Source organism: Apodemus sylvaticus, chromosome 16 (assembly GCF_947179515.1).
Source record: "Apodemus sylvaticus chromosome 16, mApoSyl1.1, whole genome shotgun sequence".
Taxonomy (NCBI): Eukaryota; Metazoa; Chordata; class Mammalia; order Rodentia; family Muridae; genus Apodemus; species Apodemus sylvaticus.
The window spans coordinates 67,428,500-67,449,825 of NC_067487.1; the positions used below are offsets into that span (position 1 = coordinate 67,428,500).

The 21,326-nt window shown below is 43.9% G+C and overlaps 1 protein-coding gene across 1 annotated transcript in view; it reads right to left on the reverse strand.

Moving 5' to 3' along the window:
* The window catches only part of Arsb (arylsulfatase B), a 161,904-nt gene extending 145,591 nt beyond the window's left edge, over nucleotides 1-16,313 (reverse strand). The window contains exon 1 of the mRNA XM_052159435.1: nucleotides 15,882-16,313. Within this exon, the coding sequence (XP_052015395.1) occupies nucleotides 15,882-16,193 (312 nt within the window). The 5' untranslated portion in view covers nucleotides 16,194-16,313. The remainder of the gene's footprint in view (nucleotides 1-15,881) is intronic.
* Between the last annotated feature and the right edge of the window lie 5,013 nt (nucleotides 16,314-21,326).

Genomic DNA, 21,326 nt, shown 5'->3' on the forward strand with positions numbered 1-21,326 from the left:
CAGAGGCTCTACCAGGGGCTCAATGAACCACAGTAGCATACTCGGTTTCTCTCCCACCCTCCACAGTGGTGGGATGACACCTGGTAGGGCAGGAGGGAAGTTGCATCTGGTCTACCAGCCCTAGGCAAGTTGAACACGCAGCCTCCTCGCAGCATGAACCCACGTCTGTGAAACAGCATCTGCTACAGCACTGGCAAATTCAGAGAAGTGAGCAGACCTGACCCTGTGCCTTGCACACCAGACAGGGAGTCTGAAGGGAAGTTTCCAGAACAGAACACAGTCACAGGCTGTGGCAATGGCCAGCCGGGGGTTCAGAAGCCCCAGCCTGTATTTCTGCCAGTCCCCAGTAGGTCTCAGTCATGGTCAGAAAACCGTTGTACCGTCCTACGGTTTATTCCGGAGATGCTCACGGAACAAATGGAGAGTGGAAAATCTGCTCCCTCCCCCTTGAAGCTTTCTGACAAGCACTCAGCTGCCCGGGGTGCTGCAGCCAAGAGCTACAGAGCACACATTGTGTCTTAGGAGCCTGGCCTGGCCATCTGGCTTGGCCCCTCTCTGCCCTGGCTTCACCACCGGCCCAGACCACTGGCAGTTTTAAGGGCCTATTTATTTTGATGTTGATTAGTAAAGAGTGCGGGTCTCTGACTAACCCCACAAAGCGATGTTGTTTGTAGCAAGAATAAACAAGGCAGAAATGGTTTCCATTACTTCCTCTATTTAAATTATGAATCCAACAGAGATTGATTAAGGAAAAAAATTAAAAGAACTCTGAAAACAGAATTTTTAGTAAAGTAATACAATTAAAGAAGCAAAGTCGATGATGAGGATAATGATCAGAAAGCAACAGTGTGTGCACAGGTTATTTTCAATTAGAAATTATTACAGTCGTGTGTGTGTGTGTGCGTGTGTGTGTGTGTGTGTGTGTATGCATGTGTGTGTGTGTTTGTGTGTGTGTGTAGTGTAGTGTACGTATGTATTTGTATGTATGTTCGTGTGTATGTATATGCACATGTTTGTGTGTGGATGCATGTGCACCACTTCACACACACAGAAATCAGAGGACACCTTACAGAAGTTGGCGCTCTCCTCCCACCACGTGGGGTCTAAGGACAGAGCTCAGGGCAGCAGGCTTGGTGGAAGCACCTCTGTCTGCTAAACCATTTCACCATCCTCAAAGTGATCATGCCAATGACCAACCGCATCAGTCAACCAACCACAAAGATGCCACAAGCCAACAACTGATCACATCCTATTCAACTCCAAGCTTACGTCCTTATTTTCTTGTTTCCGGTTTCTTGGGAGATAAATTAACTACCTCCATTAGAACAAGCTGCCCCATCCTGTGTGCCGTGTGTTGGAGACACACCCTAGCCTGCTGTCCCCTGCTGCTCCTGTGTCCCCACCTTAAATGAGGACAGTGATGTAGCACTGTCACAACAGCACAGGCCACAGGATGGCCTCCTGGCTGCATGCTGCTCTGATCTCTGCCTCCTTGCACACTTGGGCCAGGAGACCCCGTGAGCCTTCCAACTCGCATCACATGGCCTTGCCCTAAGCTGTCCTCCTCAGCCCTCAGTTTAACCCAATTCAGTGACTGGGATCCACCAGGGCTGGCCAGGGCCAGGCCAGACCCCGAGGACAAGCAGGAACAGCAGCTAGGGAGTCCATGTTTAGAAGCGTCATGCCCACAGGCCCTCTTCCTCTGCACATGTCTAGAGGTAGACTTGAAGCAAGGACCCCCTGCCCTGAACTTCACAGCTTCTTCCCTGTATTTCCTGCTCAAGGCTCTGCCTCAGGGGGGAGTGAGAGGCCCTGAAAGTGTCTGGTCTATTTATCAATACGATTAAGAAAAACGTGGCGGAGGTCCCTTAGGAAGGAATGCCAGTGTCATCGTTCACTGTCTGTCTTCTCTGCCAAGGTTTACAGAGTTCTGGTGTGGAGTGACCTCCTCGGTCCCCATGGGACAAGCAAGTCGGGGACTAAAAAGAGTTACTTAGTGTTTTCACAAGGACCTGCCATTTTTATTACCCTTTCTTCTTTCTTCTTCTGTCCTCCGTGTGTGTGTGTGTGTGTGTGTGTGTGTGTGTGTGTGTGTGTGTATTTGAGAGAGATAGGGTCTCCCGACTAGGCTGGCCTCAAACTCCCAAAGATTAAAGATGTGCACCATCACACCTGGCCTTTTCAAAAATTTCTTTAGAAAACAAGCAAGTACTCTACCACTGAGCTACATCTCCGTCCGTCTGTCCTTGCTTGCTTGCAGCTTGTGACAAGCCTTGCTCCCTGGTGGCCAGGCTGGCCCTGTACCCTCTCTGTACCTGAGTTTAGCCTGACTCACAGTCCTTTTGCCTCAGCCTCTCAAGAGCTGGGGTTATCGGCGGTGTCCTCATACCCGGGCAAAACTTTTGTACTCATAAAATAAAACCAATCAACTTTTTAAAGTATATTTCTTATTGGAGCCTGGAGGGGTGGCTCAGTGGTCAAGGGCAGGGGTTACTTATCCAGAGAACCCAGGTTCCGTTCCCAGTACCCACGTGGCAGCTCACGACTGTGTGCGACTACAGTTCCAGGGGATACAATGCGGTCACAGGCAGCAGGCACAAACATGGCACATGACATATTTGCAGGCACAACTTCCATACATGTAAAAAATAAAATAAAATTTAAATTTAAAAAAAATGTACTGAGAATGCGGACATAAATATTGTACAGTGAATGGAGTCAACTTGTTAGAATTTGAAAATTTACTATTTTCCAGTTATTTGTTTGAACTAAAACAGTAGAGAAATTCTATTAAGATGAAAAGTTTGAACCAAGCACAGATGAATATAAAATAATATTCCTTATGGCACCACCAAAAAACTAATGAAGAGGTATTGCCTAGCAGAAGTGGGGGGCAGGAAAGACAGGCTTTATATTAGGAACTTCTGGACCCATTTCCTAGTCATAATTTTTAAAATAAGAATACCGAGCTGGGCATGACAGTACAGTCTTTAATCCCAGCACTCCGAACACAGAGGCCCCAGATCTGTGAGTTCAAGGCCAGCCAGGGATACATAATAAGTTCCAGGCCAGCCAAGGCTACACAGCGAGACAAAAGACGCCACATGGAAGTTGATTATAGCTCCTTGAAGTACACTCAGTGTAAAACAGGGTTAAAGTGGATGCATTCTTTAGGATATAATATCTCAAGCGTAACATGACTATGCAAATAGCAACAGCCAGAGCTGAAGGCTTGACATTTTCACCTTGAAGAGGAAGCATTAGGCCCGGGGAGCCGCAGCCGTCCTCTGTGCCCTGGCACGCTTGTGGTCCTCCATTCCCCCCCCCCCCCCAGTTCCCACCCACCACCGCCTTCTCAGTCCCAGGACAAGCTGAATCCAGCCTCGGGGGCTCTGTTCTCTTGTTCCTCCCGTGGTTTGTTAGACTCTTTGCAGGACCTTGACTGTGACATTGAGGCCTCTGTCAATCTTGCCTCCTTGGGGACATCCTCGGCGTCCCCACTACTTCACCCACTTTATTTTCAGCCCTTATTGTCATGCCCCTTAATTCCCCTCCTTCCTTCTTCGTTTATGCGTGCTGTGTCACTCCCTCTCAGTCACTCCTGACCTCACCTCAGCCAGACTAACGCACCTGGAGACCCCAACAGTCGCACACGCTTGAACAAGACAAGCGTCCACTCAACATACACCAAAGCTTCTAGCCTGATCAATGAGGGAAGGAAATACTACAAAAGAAGCAAGCAAGAAAAGTGCTAATCCAGGAAACTTTAAGATCACATACACCACACACACACATATGCACATACACACAGAGACACATACACACACCACATACATGCACACATACACATATGCACATACACACAGACATGCATATCATACACTGACACACACATACATATACACACAGACTTATATTCGCACCACACATACACACACACATATGTACATACACAGACATACACATCATACATTGACACACACATGCATACATACATACATACATACATATACACACAGACTCATACACAAACATACATAGCACATACACACAGAGACACACACAGACATATACACATATAAATACACACACACACACAAACCCACATACATATATACACAGTCTCACACATATACACACATATATACACACATACATATACACAGATGCACACATACACACACACACACACACACCAAATCCCACAAGAATAGCCGATGTGTACATATCACTTGTATTTCTATACAATAGCACTTAAACATCTGGAAATGAAATTAAGAAAGCAATTCCAATCACAATGGCATAAAAAATGAACTATGTAGAAATAAATTTCAACCAAAAACTACAAAATCTGTATCTTGAAAACCACCAACTGCTGTAGAAAGGCATTAAATACTCCCCGAGATGTCAGGAAGAAGGCTCAGCCCCAGGGTTGGAAGATTCCACTTGTTAAGGCTGGAATACTTTCAAGTGGTTCTACCAATCAGTACAGTCTCTGTCAAAAATCTGTGTCTCTCCCTGCCCCTGAAGTAGACAAGTTGATCCTAAAATCCATATAGAAATGAGGGGAGTTCACAATCATTGAAAGAGTCGTTCAGGGAAAATAAGGGGGACAAAATTTGCACTCCCTTATTCCGGAACCTAGTATAGAGCTATGGTGATCAAGACATCCAGCGTCAAGAAAACCATGATGATTGATGGAAGAAAGCTGAGAGTCCACAGTCAGTGGACTGACAGGACTGTGGGTGGAGAGACAGAGGAGGAGGGAACATCCATCTACAAGCTGCACTGGACTGTCCACACGTCTCCACACCTTAGTGGCGTGCAGACTAGCTCAGAGTCAGGACGGAATTCAGTGGAAGGATAAAAGCTATATAACTTCCAGAAGAAAATATAGAGACTAATGCATGTAATATTAGACACTGGTATTTATTTGTTATACTGAAACCATAAGCCACCAAACAAATTAATTCTATTACATCAAAATCAAAAGCTTGTTGCATATCAAAGGACACTATCAAGATAGTAACAAACGACCATCTGATTAAGGTTCACTATCCAAAACACATGAGGAACAAGAACCAACATTAAAAAGACAGATAATGTGATTAGATTTAGGCAAAGGGGGCCAAAGAGAATCCCCAGTGGTTAAGAGCACGGGTTGCTCTTGGAGAGAGCCTGGGTTTGGATCCCAGAACACACATCAGCTCACGACCTTCTGTAACTACAGTTCCTGGGGATCTAGTGCCCTCTTGTGGCCTTCTCAGGCATTGCACTCATGTGCATGCACAAACACATAACTAAAATGTGTTAAAATTTTTTAGATTTTGTTTTAATGTTCAAATTTATAACCATCATCAAAATTACAGATGATAGCTACATTTAAACCCCCAAAATTGATTTTTTTGAGAAGCTTTTCTACAAATGTGTTTCAAACGAGCAAAAAGACATGAATACAAGATGCTGATTTCATCTTTGATAGAAAAGGCTGGAAATCATATTTATATCCATTATTATGTAACTGGTTAAAAATGTTACATCCAGGTAACAAAATAATGTGCAGCCATAAATAAGAGTGCTACTTATATACAATACGTGATGCTGTCAAGTGCTTAGCAAAATTAAACATAGGTACAAATGTGTGAAGAGATTATTACCACTCAGATAACAGTAACGGGATATCTACACATGCGTTTGCATGTGAGGCACGAGGCACCTGGAGAGCCTGCCATTCACAGCTCCACACTTCTCTGTATATTTCCCCATAAACACAGGGGCCAAATGTCTAAGACTCTGGGGACTCGGCTTAGAGTAGAGGGACATTTTCAATGTAAGCCCGTGTGCAAGCTTTGAAGGTTTTGCATTTTTTATTCAACAGTTTCATATATTTACATAACAGATATTAACTGTTTCCATGCCTTGCCATGCCCCCATCCCGTCTCCCACTGGCGCCCTTCTCAGTCAGTCCCGCCCCCCTCCTCCCCCCGCCCCGCCCCACACTCAGGACTTCCTTTTTGTGTGCACCCCACTGAGTTTAATCAGAGTTTCTTGCCTGAATCTGGGTGGGAAGATTTTACTGGAACAGGGACAACTTATCAGGGACTACACTACAGACAAAACTAACCCCCCCTTTCCAGATTCAGGTTTTTTACACCATATATGTTTTCTACTTAAAAATAAAGCATATAGGCTGGTTTTAAAGGTAATGAAGGTCACAGGGAGAACACTAGTGAGAGACTGGATTCTAATTCTTGTATTTACCATTAACTACGAGGTGAAGAGATGGCTCAGTGGTTAAGCGCTGGGCACCATTCAGCTTAGCCCCACACCCCCAGCTGAGCTGTTTGCACAGGCTTCCTGAGAGCGGAACATTAGCTTGAAGCCCCTGTGTGGTAGGGGCTTCCCAGGAGCCTGACCTATGGCTATGATTGTTTTTTCCTGTTGTTTTTCACCGACTCTAGTATAAGTTGCTGGTCCCTCAGTAAAGCTTCGGCATTCTCCTTACAGAATGACCCGAGTCTGTGTCATCTGTCAATCCCCCAGGCCTACGCCCAATACTTGGTACCGCGGTGGCGCGGGCACCGTCCAATGGAGGGTCCACCAAGATCGGGAAAGAGGGGAGCACCTGACGGGATCAGTCCAAAAAGGCCCGCTGGCAAAGAGAGAGGAACGCATTGAAGAAAATAAGGTGCCAGGAGAAAAGTGAAATGGCAGCTACAGATTGGTGCCTGAAATTGAAGCTTGGAAATGGAGAGACCAACTGAGGTCTTGGGTGGAGCGCCACAGGAACGAAAAAAGTTATGTATCCTGCACGGTAAGCAACATGCAGCATTTATGTTAGTGCTATAAATGTCATCTTTTGTAGGCTGTTGTTTGTACAGAGCCAATATTGGGGCAGTCATGCACTTGGTCGGAGTTTGACTTTGGTCAAGGTTAATCCCTGGCTTGGGGCAGGAATCTGCCATTAAGACATAATTGGGAAGTAGGTTAAAGCAGGAATTTTTATCCTTAGGTGGAGTGCTAAGAGTGTACTTGACTATGGTCAAGGTTAACATCTCCCAGATAGCCAGGATCCTGCTCCACCTAGGGTGGAGTGCTCAAAGTAAAGGTTAAGTTCATTGTTCCACCAGGTCTAGGAATTCCTGAATTAAGTAGGTGACCCACCCAGCTGCTGGAGCAGTCAAGATGAGGACCTCCAAGAGAAGCTAGACAACTTCCACCGGAACTCAGCCCTGAGCCTGGGAGGAAGGGTTTGCCCAAACTGTTAAAAGGTCTGGCACCATTAAAGTTTCCGGCTTTGATCAGTGAATATTGTCTTAGCCATTCTTCTTTTCCCCCCTTCCCTATCCATCCCTCAGCTTCTGTTCCAGAAACCCACTTCGTAATAGCTGCAGGCAGCTATGGAACCCAACAGTTGTTGCAGGGGTGCAAAAGGGATACAGGATAGACTGAATCAGCGTAGGCCCGACACTGAGATCAGCAATGGTGTGACAGTGAACTGGGATAGGGAATTAGTCAAACTGTCAGCAGTCTAGAACTGCATCAGGCGAGAGGAATAGGACATAAAATAAAAAGAGTAAAAAACAAAACAAAAAACGGACTTTAGAAACATGAGAGAGAAAGAGAGAGAAGGAAAATGTATTTCAGAACTCTCCTAAGGACATGGGGAAACATGGAGATGTTCTGTCTCCTCTATGGATCCTACTGGAGATATTCTTAGTACTGGTTACAACAAATATTCTTCCCTCTCTATGTATTGTTTGTCTTTGGTGCACTAATTTGTCCACGTGCCAATTTTTATGTCTTTGTTTTGTTGTTTGATTGTTGTTCTATGTCTCATGCTGAAAAGAAAAAAATGGTAAAAACTTTATCTGCTGGTGGTCCATCTCTTGATGCAGTCTCAGTTTGCACAGCAGAGGCTGATTTAAGCTGCCCCACATTCAGCTAGGAGTCAAGCACAGCTGGAGAAAAGCTGCTTTTAAAAGGGCCAGCAGCTCTCAAATTCTAGGGCAAGTGAGCTGATGGTTATTTCTCCTAGAGAAATCCCTGCAATTGTGATTATTGGGTTCAAAGTGCTTTATTCTCTTGAAATTACAGCTAGAAAAAAAAGAATTGTTTGATTTAAATTTATAAGATTTGTGTAGTCGCTTCATTTTTGTTTCTGACTGGCCTTAAAGGTATAAATATGTTTTGCATGTGGACATGATTAAAAATTATTACATTGGTAACGAAAAGCTAGTTTAAAACTGATAACTCAGGGTTGGCATAATTTTAGTCAACAACACGTGGCATGACCCAACCCAGGAAAAAAATAGGCCTCTAAAGATACTTCTAAATAGCTTATTATTTATTTATTTATTTATCATGGAATAATATCTTATGTAATTCTTATCCTAGAAATTAGACTTATAAGGGATAAGATTTAAAACAATGTCTCTTTAATAAGTTGCACTGTCATGCATTCAAACATAAGAATTTTCAGACAAGCTTTGTAATGTAAAAGTAATGTGTTTACCATTGATTTTAAAGAGAACAGATCATTTAAAATTGGGTTTTGCTTTCCAAAGTTGTAGTTATGCTCTAATATTGCAAGAGAAACTTAAGAATTACAGTTAGCAACTGCCAGTGTACCATCGACTACAGTTTGCTGTCTGATTAAAGGCTCACGATTCTTAACTCACCCATATTTTGTAATTAAGATGATTTCAAGAATGATAAAAGTTAAAATCAGCTGTGGCCAGTATAGGCCTGCTGCCACTTTTTCACAAGCTTTATTGGATACAGTGGGAGAAGCAAAATTTAACCCCCAAGATTGAAAAGGAGATCTCAGTGAGAATTTATTTGGTACCAAACAGGCTCCTTTTAAACTGTTTCAAAAATATGTAGATAAAACTACTAAAAACAGCTAGTAGAATTTTTCTGGGAACCCCCAAATTACAGGTTCCTTTTGTTACTCGACCCTCATACAATGGGGTCTGGTTGCAGGCTACTGCCCTACAGGACAGGTGGGTGTTGGGCCTGGCTTTGGGCAATAGGCTCAGATTAGAAAATAATTTACATTTGAGTAAATGAAAAGCTCAGAGCTGCCTCAGTGGAGGCTTGTGAGGTATTGCTTTTGTCTTGCAAATCACATCTAGGAAGTTTCAAGCCTAAAACAAAACAAAACAAAACAGCATTATTGACAGATCTATCCAGGTGTGGTTCAAAATACAGTTCAAACTTAAGACCTATGAAAGGTTAATAAGGCTATGGAGAATTTATGAAGGCATTAAAATCGCCTGCCTATTTCATACAAAATGATTATGGATTCAGAAGGTTGTTTTCTGCTTTGTATCCTGATAATTGTAAAACATTATTGGGTAAGACATTGCTCTAAGCTTGCCACAGGAGGACTTAAACCTCTGTTCTCAAGGTGGATGCAAATTAACTGACAAAAGACAAATAACTTTACAGATAGTAGAGGCTACTGTGATCAGTTGTTTATGTGTTCACAGCCATTCCTTGGCAAAGGGAGCATTAATGTAGAGTCACCCTTTTCATTTCCAAGTAAAGTTTTAACATCCTACTCTAAAGCTGTTGGTGTGTTGATAAAGTATTGTTGGAGAGAATCATGAAAGTATTTTGAAAAGAATGTCTTAAGAACCTAATGAAACATTTGTTCCTTGTTTCAATCAGCTATCAAATTGGTCATTACAGAGTATTGATACTTGGCCTATTACATGGCAAGCCTTTTAGGCAAAATTGATAATTGTTATCCAAAAGACAAGCTGTTAAAATTTGCTTCCATGCATGCTTTTATAATTCCTATAGATTTATACATGCATACCACAAAGAATACATCTACTGTATTTATAAATAGCTCTTCTATGGGAGAGAAGCTCATACAATTGGATTACATGTTTATTCTTTTGAATTTTCCCCTTCTAATTCTTAAGTTTCCCCTAAAGATGCAGAAATACCTATCTGGGTTCTTGAGCGTTATGTGTGTCCTGTCATTGTGGGTACTGATACAGACAGAAACTTACTGGAGCTTTGTGGAAAACCCACCAGTCCTGACGCCAGTGGGGATAAGTAGTACTGTGTGGCCAGTTCTCTACTAATAGAACTCCTGGGAAGGCTACAGCTAAATTAGAAGTAGAACGGAGAAATATTACCTTACATTTTACATTAGAGAATAGTTTATTTTATTAAAAATAGTAATAGGAAGCCGGGCGGTGGTGGCGCACGCCTGTAATCCCAGCACTCTGGGAGGCAGAGGCAGGTGGATTTCTGAGTTCGAGGCCAGCCTGGTCTACAGACTGAGTTCCAGGACAGCCAGGGCTACACAGAGAAACCCTGTCTCCAAAAAAACAAACAAACAAACAAACAAACAAATAGTAATAGGAGTTAGTCAGAATTTCATTTTTTGGTTCCTGTCTTATGCTTTGCGATGTTTCCTTAAATAATAAACCATGTGTTTTAGCCCCACTCTTTTCTGTAGTTTGGAAAGTCTCTAATAAACAGGAAGAAGACGAGAAATTAGATTATTCTAGCAGATTGTGTATGATGCTGCCGTGGTCATGAGAATTCCTGGAATTGTGCCTATACCTCTAAATGATGAAGGAAGACTCCCTGTCACCTTGTATCACCACAAGAGAGACGTTGGCATTATTGCCACCCCTGATTAAAGAATGGGCTGGGTCCATGGCACTGGGGCTTTCGGCTTGTGGAGCTGCCGCATAGGGATTGTTCCTGCTGAACCGTATGTGCAAACAACAAAACCCGTCCAGAGCAGCAACTAGACAAGTGCTTATGTCTTTGGCACAGGATAATCCATCTGCTCAAATCTGGCTCAGCCTGGATCGAGAATAGTTTATGATGGGCAACCCCTTTGTAGTCCATACCAACCTAAGACAGGGACTCCGGGACTGACAGAGATTCCCAGAGACGGGTAATGGGAGTTGGACTGAAGACCAAGACAGGCCTAAGACAGACGCTATTCCTTTTTGTAAAATACAAAAGGGGACCTGTTGGGCATCAGTGAACTTAGCTCAATGCCCCCAGCTGAGCTGTTTGCACAGGCTTCCTGAGAGCAGAACCTCCTACAGCTCAGCTTGATTCCTGTTTTCCTGCCCGGTGTGGTAGGGACTTCCCAGGTGCCTGACCTATGGCTATGATTGTTTTCTCCTGTTGTTTTTCACCCGGACTCGAGTATATATTGCTGGTCCCTCAGTAAAGCTTTGGCATTCTCCTTACAGAATGACCTGTGTCTGTGTTTTCTGTTAATCCTCCAGGCTACACCTGATAGTCGGTACTATGGTGGTGCAGGTGTGTCAGTTAAGAGCACTGACTGTTCTTCTAGAGGTCCTGAGTTCAATTCCCAGCAACCACATGGTGGCGCACAGTCATCTGTAATAAGATCTGATGCCCTCTTCTGATATGTCTGAAGACAGCAACAGTGTACTCACATACATGAAATAAATAATTCTTTTAGAGAGAGAGAAAGAGACGGTAGTTTTACAGGGACAGTTATAGAGAGATGGGTTGAAGATAAACCATGCTAGACACAGGTAAAGAGAGAACGAGCCAGAGAATGAGAAGGAGCCAGAACATTAGAACAGATTGCCTGAGTTAGTCTGAGGTCAAGCAGAGCAATTCAGGAGAAGCTGAGGGAAGCCAGAGGCCAGGCTGAATCAGTCAGTGTGAAGAGGAGATTTGAACAAGAAAAGCTGAGTTGAATCAGGTATCCAGGATTCAGAAAGACCAAGAAAGGGTGAGCTTCTTCAGCAGTAACTCTGGGAGGCTGAAAACATTCTAGACCTGGATAAGATTGTACAGAGTCTAGAAGCTTCCAGGACTGCGTCTACATTACTGAGGACTGAGGCAGTAAGCTTCCTATACCACAGTTACTTTGGGCAACTAAGTCACTTTTACAGGGGTTCTCTAAGCATTAGTGTGACTAACATCTTAGTTTTAATTCTGTTGCTGTGATGGCAAATGCTCTGATTTAAAGAAGTAACTTAGGGAGAAAGGGTTATTTTAGGTTGAAATTCCAAGTTACAGTCCATCATAAGAGGGAAGTCAGGGCAGGCACTTAAGAAAGTCAATCACATCACGCCCACAATCGAGTGCTGAAAGAGATGAATACGTGCTTACTATCCCATCAGCTTCTCCACTTCCCTAGCCCAGGAGCCAGACTCCCATTTTGTACTTAACTCAGGTAATTTTTAATCGAAAAAATGATAGATTCATTTTTCAGATAGAGATATTTATGAGTAACTCAAATGTTAAAAATAATGATATTAAGTATGAAGGTGCACTGCTGATGTTTTTACTACTTCTTTTTTGTTTGGGTAGGTTTTGTTTTTACTACTTCTAAGGAGGAAACAGGATATAGTTGCTATAAATACTGATTCTGAGCGCACTGCCTGGTTCATAAGCAATCCATCATTTCTTAGCCCTATGGCCTAGGGCACATTTCTTCTGTGTGAATGTGTGTGTGTGTGTGTTTATATATATATATATATGTGTGTGTGTATATGTGTGTGTGTATATATATATATGTGTGTGTGTATGTCTGTGTGTATATGTATGTGTGTGTATATGTGTGTATATGTATATGTGTGTATATGTATATGTATGTGTATATGTGTGTATGTGTGTTTATGTGTGTATGTGTGTGTGTTTGTGTGTGTTTGTGTATGTGTGTATGTGTGTGTGTTTATCTGTGTATGTGTGTGTTTATGTGTGTATGTGTGTGTGTATATGTATGTGTGTGTATATGTGTGTGTGTGTGTGTATGTATGTGTGTGTGTATGAAATGTGGGTGCAGGTAGGTACATGCACAGCACCCACTGTGGAGGCCAGAGGACGACCTAAGGTGTCAGCCCTAGAGCACCTTTCACTGTTTGGTTTTGAGACAGGGTCTCTCATTGGTTTGAAGCTCTGCCATAGAGAGAGAAGTCTAGCTGGCTGGTGGGCTTCCAAGGACCCAGCTCCTATCTTGCCAGTGCTATGATCAAGACATGTGGCACCAGTCAGACCTTCTCTGTGGGTTCTAGGGATCCGAGTCAGGTCCTCATGCTGGTGAGGCAGTGCTTTGCCACCGAAGGCGTTTCCATCCACCATATCTTACCTTCTTCCAGCCTCAGCTTACAAGCCCTTGTTATAAAACAGTGCTAATACAACATAACTTTTAAAACCGTAAAACCCCTGCTCTTTAGTATAAATATAACATCATAACGGGAGAACTAGAAGTCAGGGGCTGGGGAGATGGCTCAGTGGTTAAGAGCACTGACTGCTCTTCCAGAGGTCCTGAGTTCAATTCCCAGCAGCCACATGATGGCTCACAACCATCTGTAATGGGATCCAATACTTTCTTCTGGTGTCTGAAAACAGCTACAGTGTACTCATATCCAAAAAAAAAAAAAGTACTTCTTTAAAAAAATAAAACCTAGAAGTCAGTTTCAAAGAACAACACTGATATTACAGAGAAAAATATTTGGATTGTTTCAGAACTATCTCCACTACTAAATCACTATGTCTCCAAGAAATATAAAGTTAGTTGCTATGTGAGAAAATAATTATTTGGAAGATACAGAATATGGTATATTTCAAGACAGGGTTTCTCTGTGTGTAGCTCTGGCTGTCTTGGAACTCTGTAGACCAGGCTGGCCTTGAATGCACACAGATCCACCTGCTTCTGCCTCCCAAGTGCTACCAAATATTTCCTTTTAGCTCTTACAATAATTCTAAACATGGAAATATCATCAGTTCTAAATTATTTAAGTATAAAAATCATTCTGTTTTAATTAGCTTTTGAAGCATATGAGAAATATACTGAGAATGTACCGACATATTGTATTTGAAAGCAACAATTGTTGTCAGACTACAGTAAAAGCATATCACTAAACCAAGGTAATCTTTAACAGGATCTCATGACATCTGAGGCAGATTATGTTGGAGTCAGCTCCTCTGAGACACCTGGGTGGTTTGGAAGCACACAACTTCTCTTTTTCCTTTACTTATTAAAGCACAGGTTTACTCCCAATACTCAAATATTTTCAAGCACTTGGTGTGTGCCGCACATGAGGAGTTAAAGCAATCAGTCCTGTAAGTGAGGTTTGATGTGCAGTAATTGCTTTTCCCTCCATGTCTGTTAGGAGGATGTTGCATAAATGAACAACCCCTCCACCATTTTGCAATGTGAGCTCAGTTCTCGATCTTCAGAGCAAATGCAGAACCACCTTACCTGACTCCTGGGGAGTCATGTGCTGGGGCACACTCACTCTGGCCTGGGGATTACTGATTAAGCTACGCAGCCTGGCAAATTCCCTGGAGAACCCTCACTGCTGATGGGAACGCAGACTGTACTTTAGCTCCACAGTAAACCCTGGCTATAGATATTTCTGAGTCTCTCAGAAAAATATTATCTTCTCCCTTCAGTCTTTGAACCACTGTTGGCACCTTTATCTCAGGCTTAGAACATGAGGTTTGATCTGAAAGGTTATGTAAACACATATGCAGGAGTAAGTTCAAAATGCTTGCTGAATAAGCAGTAGGCTTATAATCCATTATACAGTGGACTATGTCTGACTTAGGTTTACTGCTAATTCATGTTTCCTTGAGTATCTGCTATCTGACGTCTTTGGCTGATTCGTATCAAGAGCCACACTAACACCATGTTGTCTAAATCTTTTTGTGTCTGTGTGTGTGTGTGTGTGTGCATAGAGATAGGCACATAGATAATAGACAGACAGACAGACAGCCATGACAGAGAGAGAATACCAGTACCCAATAGCAACCACTAAAAATTATTAAATTTAAGTTGTTCATAATCACATCAGGGTTTTAAAAACCCATCAAACTTGGAATGAGGGAGGCCTAATTTCATAGGTCTGAGGTAACTAATGAATGCAGGAAACTAAGAATTACAATGTATAGCCGTGTGACTCTTTCCACTAACATCCAATTTAGGCTAGCTACCTCCTCACCTGTAAGGGCGTGCAAGATAACTATTTTTCTCTTAAGTTTTAACACAATAAAATCACTACGAAATATGTTCTTACTGTTCCCAGTCATCTAACATATGCATACTCTATGGGTAAATACATTAATTGCAGATACTTTTCTAAAGAGACAGTGAAATACGCATGTGGGTAGATTCACCCTCAAATGTGGAAGAAATAAATAAATGTCAGCACCCCTCACTATCCCCATTGTAGGGGTATGGAGAACCTGGAAATGACTTCCATTGTTGGCCGTGCACAGTGGAGGATCTGGAGGGAGGGTGGTGCTGGGTTTTCCAAGCTGGTGGCATACGCACAGTTCTAGGCAAGAGGGTAACTTATTAAAGGAAAGATCTAGGAGCCTGGGGCGCCCATCGCCTCACCTCAGGCTGGGGGCTGAGAGAAAAGGTTAGAATCTGTCACATACCCCACCCCCACCCCAGGCTCACGCACTGAAGGCATTTCTGGTGATGCTCTTCTTGCCAACAATCCCAAATTTTTTTTTTTTTTTTTTTTTAGTGTTTCTAAATTAATCTCTGAAACTCCCATCTACACAGCATTAAGTAGGTCGGTGACACGTCAGTCACCAGGGTCCATCCCAGTGCGGCCTCTCACTTTGATGCCCCTCTGGAGCTCCTTGGGCCTCCCTTTTCTTCTCCGTCCTTCCTTCTCAGGACCTCCTCTCTCCTCTTTGGGGCGAGTTCCCACAACCCCGGTCTACTCCGACCTTGAGAAAACGAAAGCCACTCTAGCCTTCCGCACCAGGAGGAAGCCAGGCATGCGCAGTGGCTACCCTAGGCAGCAGCCTGGGGAAGCCAGGGGCGGCGAGCGCGGTCGGGCTGAGCCGCCGGTGCCAGCTAGCGGGGTCACGCGGGCCGGGAGGCCGCCTGGTACCTGATAGCGGCCGGTGAGCAGCTGGCTCCGCGAGGGCGTGCACAGCGGCTGCACGTAGTAGTTGTCCAGGACCACGCCGCCGGCCGCCAGCGCATCCAGGTGCGGCGTGCGGATGACCGAGCCGTGGAAACCCAGGTCGTTCCAGCCCAGATCGTCCGCCAGCACGAAGACCACATGGGGCGGCCGGGCGGTCCCGGAGACCGGGGCCGGCGACAGCAGCAGCAGCGGCGGCAGTAGCAGCAGCAACAGTGGCAGCTGCGGCCCGGGACCTCCAGGCCGATTCCCGCCGGTGCATCCGCTCAGCTTGCCCATCCTTAGCAGCCTGCGGCGCCCTAGCTGCCCGCACCCCAGACAGAATCGGGAACTAAGCCGCCGGGCTCCAGCAAGATTGCATTCACCTGGGCGGGCCGGGGAGGGCCGGGGAGGGCTGGGGAGGGCCGGGGAGGACTGGCGTCCAGGGCCTCCGCCTCCCGGAGGGGTCGGGGGAGGAGCCGCACTGAGCGCCCCGGCAAACTCTACTGGTGCTTCCGAGGCTTAGAGGCTGGTTATTTTTCCTAGCCACAAGTGCCAAAGCTGTTTCACAACCTTTATCTTGGCAGCTAAGCACTATAATTAGCGCCCCCCTTTATCCCCAGCAGAAAGCATGTAATGGTTTGGACCGTAACAGATGAGAGAAGAGAAAAGAGAGCTGTGCAGATGGTGTTTCAGATTCATTTATGAAGTGTGTAGCCGTGAAGCCACTTCCTTCCCATCATCGGTGGGCCAAACACATTCTGTCTGCACAAAAATTGAAATGAAATGGTGAAGTTCAAGACGTTCGGGGTATGCCCACCTAAGACTTGCTTACTCAATGTCTAGAGATATGTGATAACTGTTAGGTGGAGGGAAAAAAAAATCTGCACTGCCTGGAGAACACACCCTCTCTGGCTGAGGCCAGGTCCGTGGGAGTTACTTTACAGCTTTAGAGCTGTGGATGAATGATAGCCTTGAAAAATAATTACTGCTGATGTACTCAACTGATGTCCATGCAGTTGACTGATGGGCATTTCTTGTATTGTTCCTTAGATCCGTTTTAATTTCTTATCGGTTTCTTCATTAATAAGTTAGATGAAATCGCATGACGTATTCATTTCTGCATTTGTGTGAGAGTAAAAAAAAGTTTTCCTTTTTTAAAAAAGTCTTTGAATATATGTTTCTCTCTTAACATAAAAGTTTTTTTTTTTTTGAAGTAGATAACTACTTCTTATCCTTAGTAAAATATAGCCAGAAAGTTTTAAATTTTGGCATTTCAAAACCCAAAGATGATATCTGGTCATCTTTGATAACCCAAAGAGCTGTTTGTGCTCCTTTGTGTTGAGGGTAGTGTAGGACAGGGCGGGAACACCTGCTGTGCTCTCTGCGTGTTCTAATACTCCACAATTGTTTTCTGTATTCCTCTCCTTTTGTTTTTAAGCAGGTGTTTACTATGTAGCCCAGGACAACCTCCTCCAGCTCTCTGCCCTCCTGCCTCTTCCTCTTCCACTGACAGAACTGGGATTACAGTCACATGCCACTTCCCCAGGCTTTCCCTGCCCTTGATAAACATCAAACAGCCTCCTGTGGTTACTGCTCCTGGAACTAAGCCCACACCAAGACTTCCCTGCCCTGCATTTCCAGCTGAGTACATAGCCTGGTGGTGCCCTGGGAGTGTGCAGGTGGAAGAGTCTGATTTTCATCTAAGCCTGAAAACCTATGGCATGCATACTATCACTTAAAAATCTCTCTACCGGTGTTCCTTCGATGTTTCTTTCAGATTTGACTCAGGCAACAGCTTCATACAGGAGTACATGATGTGGATGCTTCCTGGTACCTCAAACAGAGAGGTACAGTGTGCATTTCCCCTCCTCTGCTGTGGAACTGGATATTTCTGCTAAGGAATTCTGGTCTGCCTGGCTGGAAGTCCTCCTTCAGAAACCAAAACTGTGCCGAGCTGTGTCTGTTGTTCTTGCACAGTCGTTGCCTCTTGGTGCTCAGTAGATTGTCGACAGCAACTAGACACATGTACAGACGTACACACTACACTGAAGTTCCTGAAGAAACACAACCCTGTTGAAGCTCTTGCAACAAATTAATTAGAACTTTGTAGTTTTGGAGAGAGGCACTGTTTCTAGTCAGGAGCTAAAATCATCTTGGGCTACCTTCAGTGGCCATAATAAGCATGTATTACCAACCTCTGGGTCTGAAACTTATTCATTTAGCAGACCCTTAGCTTCCAATAACCCTAACCTAAGCTAAGAATGCTACAAGACTACGTGTGAAACCGACAGAAGAGATTTCTCTGCTGGGCTGTAGTCCACCTACCTGCTGTCTACATCGATATAATTGGCAAATGCCTTGACTTAGGTTTTCTTTCATCCTGTGACCTCTTCTAATGTGGGACATGTAGAATCAGTGTTCCTGAGCCATGGACAAGTCTGCTTGGCTCTGAATAAACTAGATTCTACTCACAGTGGAGTGGAGCCATGATCTGCATCCAGTGCATACATAGTCTTCTTACACACACCCACATCCTTTGTATGTATCTATATGAAGCCATAGGTTCATTGTAGATACCACCAGGGCTGTCTTCCTCCCTCTATATGTGCATGGGTTTTAACAGTTTCATTATCACCACCAACTAATAAGTACTATACTAAAGGCGGCTTGGCCTATTCTTACAAAAATAACCATACTTGTGCCAACAGTGTCAACTCCATAGGAGTTCAAAATGTAGATCCGTGTAAAACCCTGCACACACTTTTTTTGTGTTGCCGAGTGGGTTTGACTGTGTGCCATTCGAAAAGGCCAGTTACTCACGGACAAATTATTGAAGCAAGAATAAAGATTGTTTTTGGAAAGCCAGCAAACCAAGAAGATAGGAGGCTGTCTCTAACAAAGACTGGCCTTTGTCTGGATTTCAAACTCCTTTATCCCCAGCTGAGGAGAGAGAAAGTAGCATAGGCAGAGTTGAGCAGACACCTGGCCCAAAGATTAACGTGTAAATCACTCAGATTCATGACCTCTAAAATTAGAGATTTAAAGTCAACCACAGCCAGGACTGTAGGCAGAGTGCAACCTTAGCACTTGACAGGCTCTTGTGAGAGGGTAGTTGGGTTGTGAAATGAGACCCTGTCTCAAAAAGCAAGGTGATGCTTCCAGATGACAAACTATTATTCGGCACTATAAAAGAAGCCCATTTGTGCCTCAAAGATGTAGATACCACCATTACCATATGCTGTCTTTCCATAGGCGCTTGTGCCCATGTCTCCAAGCAATGTCCTATTCCACCCACCTCCTTTACACACGGTTTGTATTGTTTCCGTTACAGAGACATTCACACACTTTGCAATAGTTATGGTAGGAGCAGTGAGCTCTCTCCGCTTTGCACCTTTTGTGTTTTCCTAGCTATTCCTGCTGGTTGAATTCCTGTGTGATCTTTTATAGCAACATATCTAGTCTAATGGGAGAGTTTTAGAGGTGGGCATGGGAGAACACACCTTTAACCCCAGCCTGAAGGAGGCTGAGACAAATAGATGGTCAGCTCGGGGCCAGTATAGCAAGACTGTTTCAAAATAAGTAACTAAGATGTTTGTTGGTGCTTTCTTGGAACTGAATTAAGTTTCTAAGTTAATTTCCAGGAACTGTGATGCTCAGTTATATCAGAGACTAAGAGGAACCTCTCTATTTCCCGCGGCCTACTTAGGTAACGTTTAGGAGTACATTAAGATTTTCCTCCTATACTTTTTTATCTTTCTTATTAAATTAATTCCTAAGTATTTCAACCTCTCCACTGTCATTGAAATGGAGCTGTCAGTATCATTTTATCTTTCAAATTGCTGTTAGTTATGTGCCTTGAAATTTTAATCCTTTACAAGGATAATGTGAAGCAGTGTCCAGTACACCTTTTTTTGGTTAGGGAAAGTTATGGGTAGCATGCTATCATACTTTTATTTTCTTAAAGTGTGTGTGTATATGAGATGGGGGAGGGGGAAGAGAGAGAGAGAGAGAGAGAGAGAGAGAGAGAGAGAGAGAGAGAGAGAGAGAGAGAGATTGAGAGAGAGACTGGTTGTCTCTAGTGAGGCAGGTTGATCAGGCAAAGGAGCATACTTAATCTTTGTGTATTCTTCCATACCTTAAATTTTGAAAAATCTCTTCATCTGAGTAGCTATTTCTTCTTGTCCTGTTCCTAGTAACATTATTATTAGTGACAACACTATCATATGTAATGACACAATTTTCAAAATGCCATGAACATGGTCTTCACACTAAGGAATCACACATGGCTGCTCACACCCATGGTCTCATGCAGCTTTTGGCTTATACTTCAGACCAGCAAACCAAGCTCAGGAGAAGTTCAGAGAAGCTCAGAAGAAGTTCAGAGATGCTCAGAAGCACACTTGTGTTTCAATGCATCTCCCCAACGGTTGTCTGTTTCAACACCTTTAAGTATGCTAAGTACTGGCCACAAAGACCAAGCAGCCTAACACCTCTGTCTGAAAGTGCAACCAGCGGTTGGTGAGTATGAAGAAAAACTACACAGCTTTAAGATAAGACTGGTAGGAGAGCTTTCTTCACTGAGATAACTGACCCTCATGCTGGTGTGTTAAGTTGTGGTTGGTATTACTTGTTGCTCTGTCCCTGGTTGGCACAGTTTGACCCTTGAGCATCAGAAAGGGGATTGAAGTCTGTTTGTTTAGATGCCATCTACTAAACTTATCACAATGCACTTAGCTGTAGAAATTGGCATGGGAAGTATCTTCAGCTAAGGAAAGGATCTCCAGGCCAGAAAAGGCCTAGCGCAGGTGACCAGGGGTGTCCTGAGGTCACTTCTTCCATTTGTTAGGCTCTACATGCACATGTTACATTCTCTGGTCCTATGGAAGCAGGACGATCCCTTGAACCTCCATACAGCAGAGTAAAAAGGGAATTCTTCATAAGCAGCACCTTCAGCCTCTTGTTGGTGTCGTCCTATGTCTTAGGGTGTGCGCATGTGCGCGCGTGTAGGGAGGGTAAAGGCAAGAAGCAAAAAGGAAGAAAACTAATTTCCTTTAGCTCTAAGATTCTCTATATTTGTAAAATTGGTAAGTTTGAATAAGAGCTGAGGCTGATTCAAGATGGACCTTCCTTGACCTCTTCATGCTGACCACTCCAATCTCCAAGCCACCAGAGCACAGAGCAGAGCCCAGTTCTACTCTGATAAGGAGATCTGAGCATGGCAGTGTGTCTGCGGCAGTAGAGTCTGACAAAGCAATCCCGTTTCCTTTCTCTCTGGCCACAGCCTGGCCTCAGCGACAGCATATTTCTCGACCTAGTTAGTATTTGGTTTCCATGATTTGTGGACCTTTGTATACTTTTGTGTCCTTTTTTGTGCATAAAAAGGAATATGAACACTGCTTTTTTGGGGTATGCCACACTGACTACAGTTTG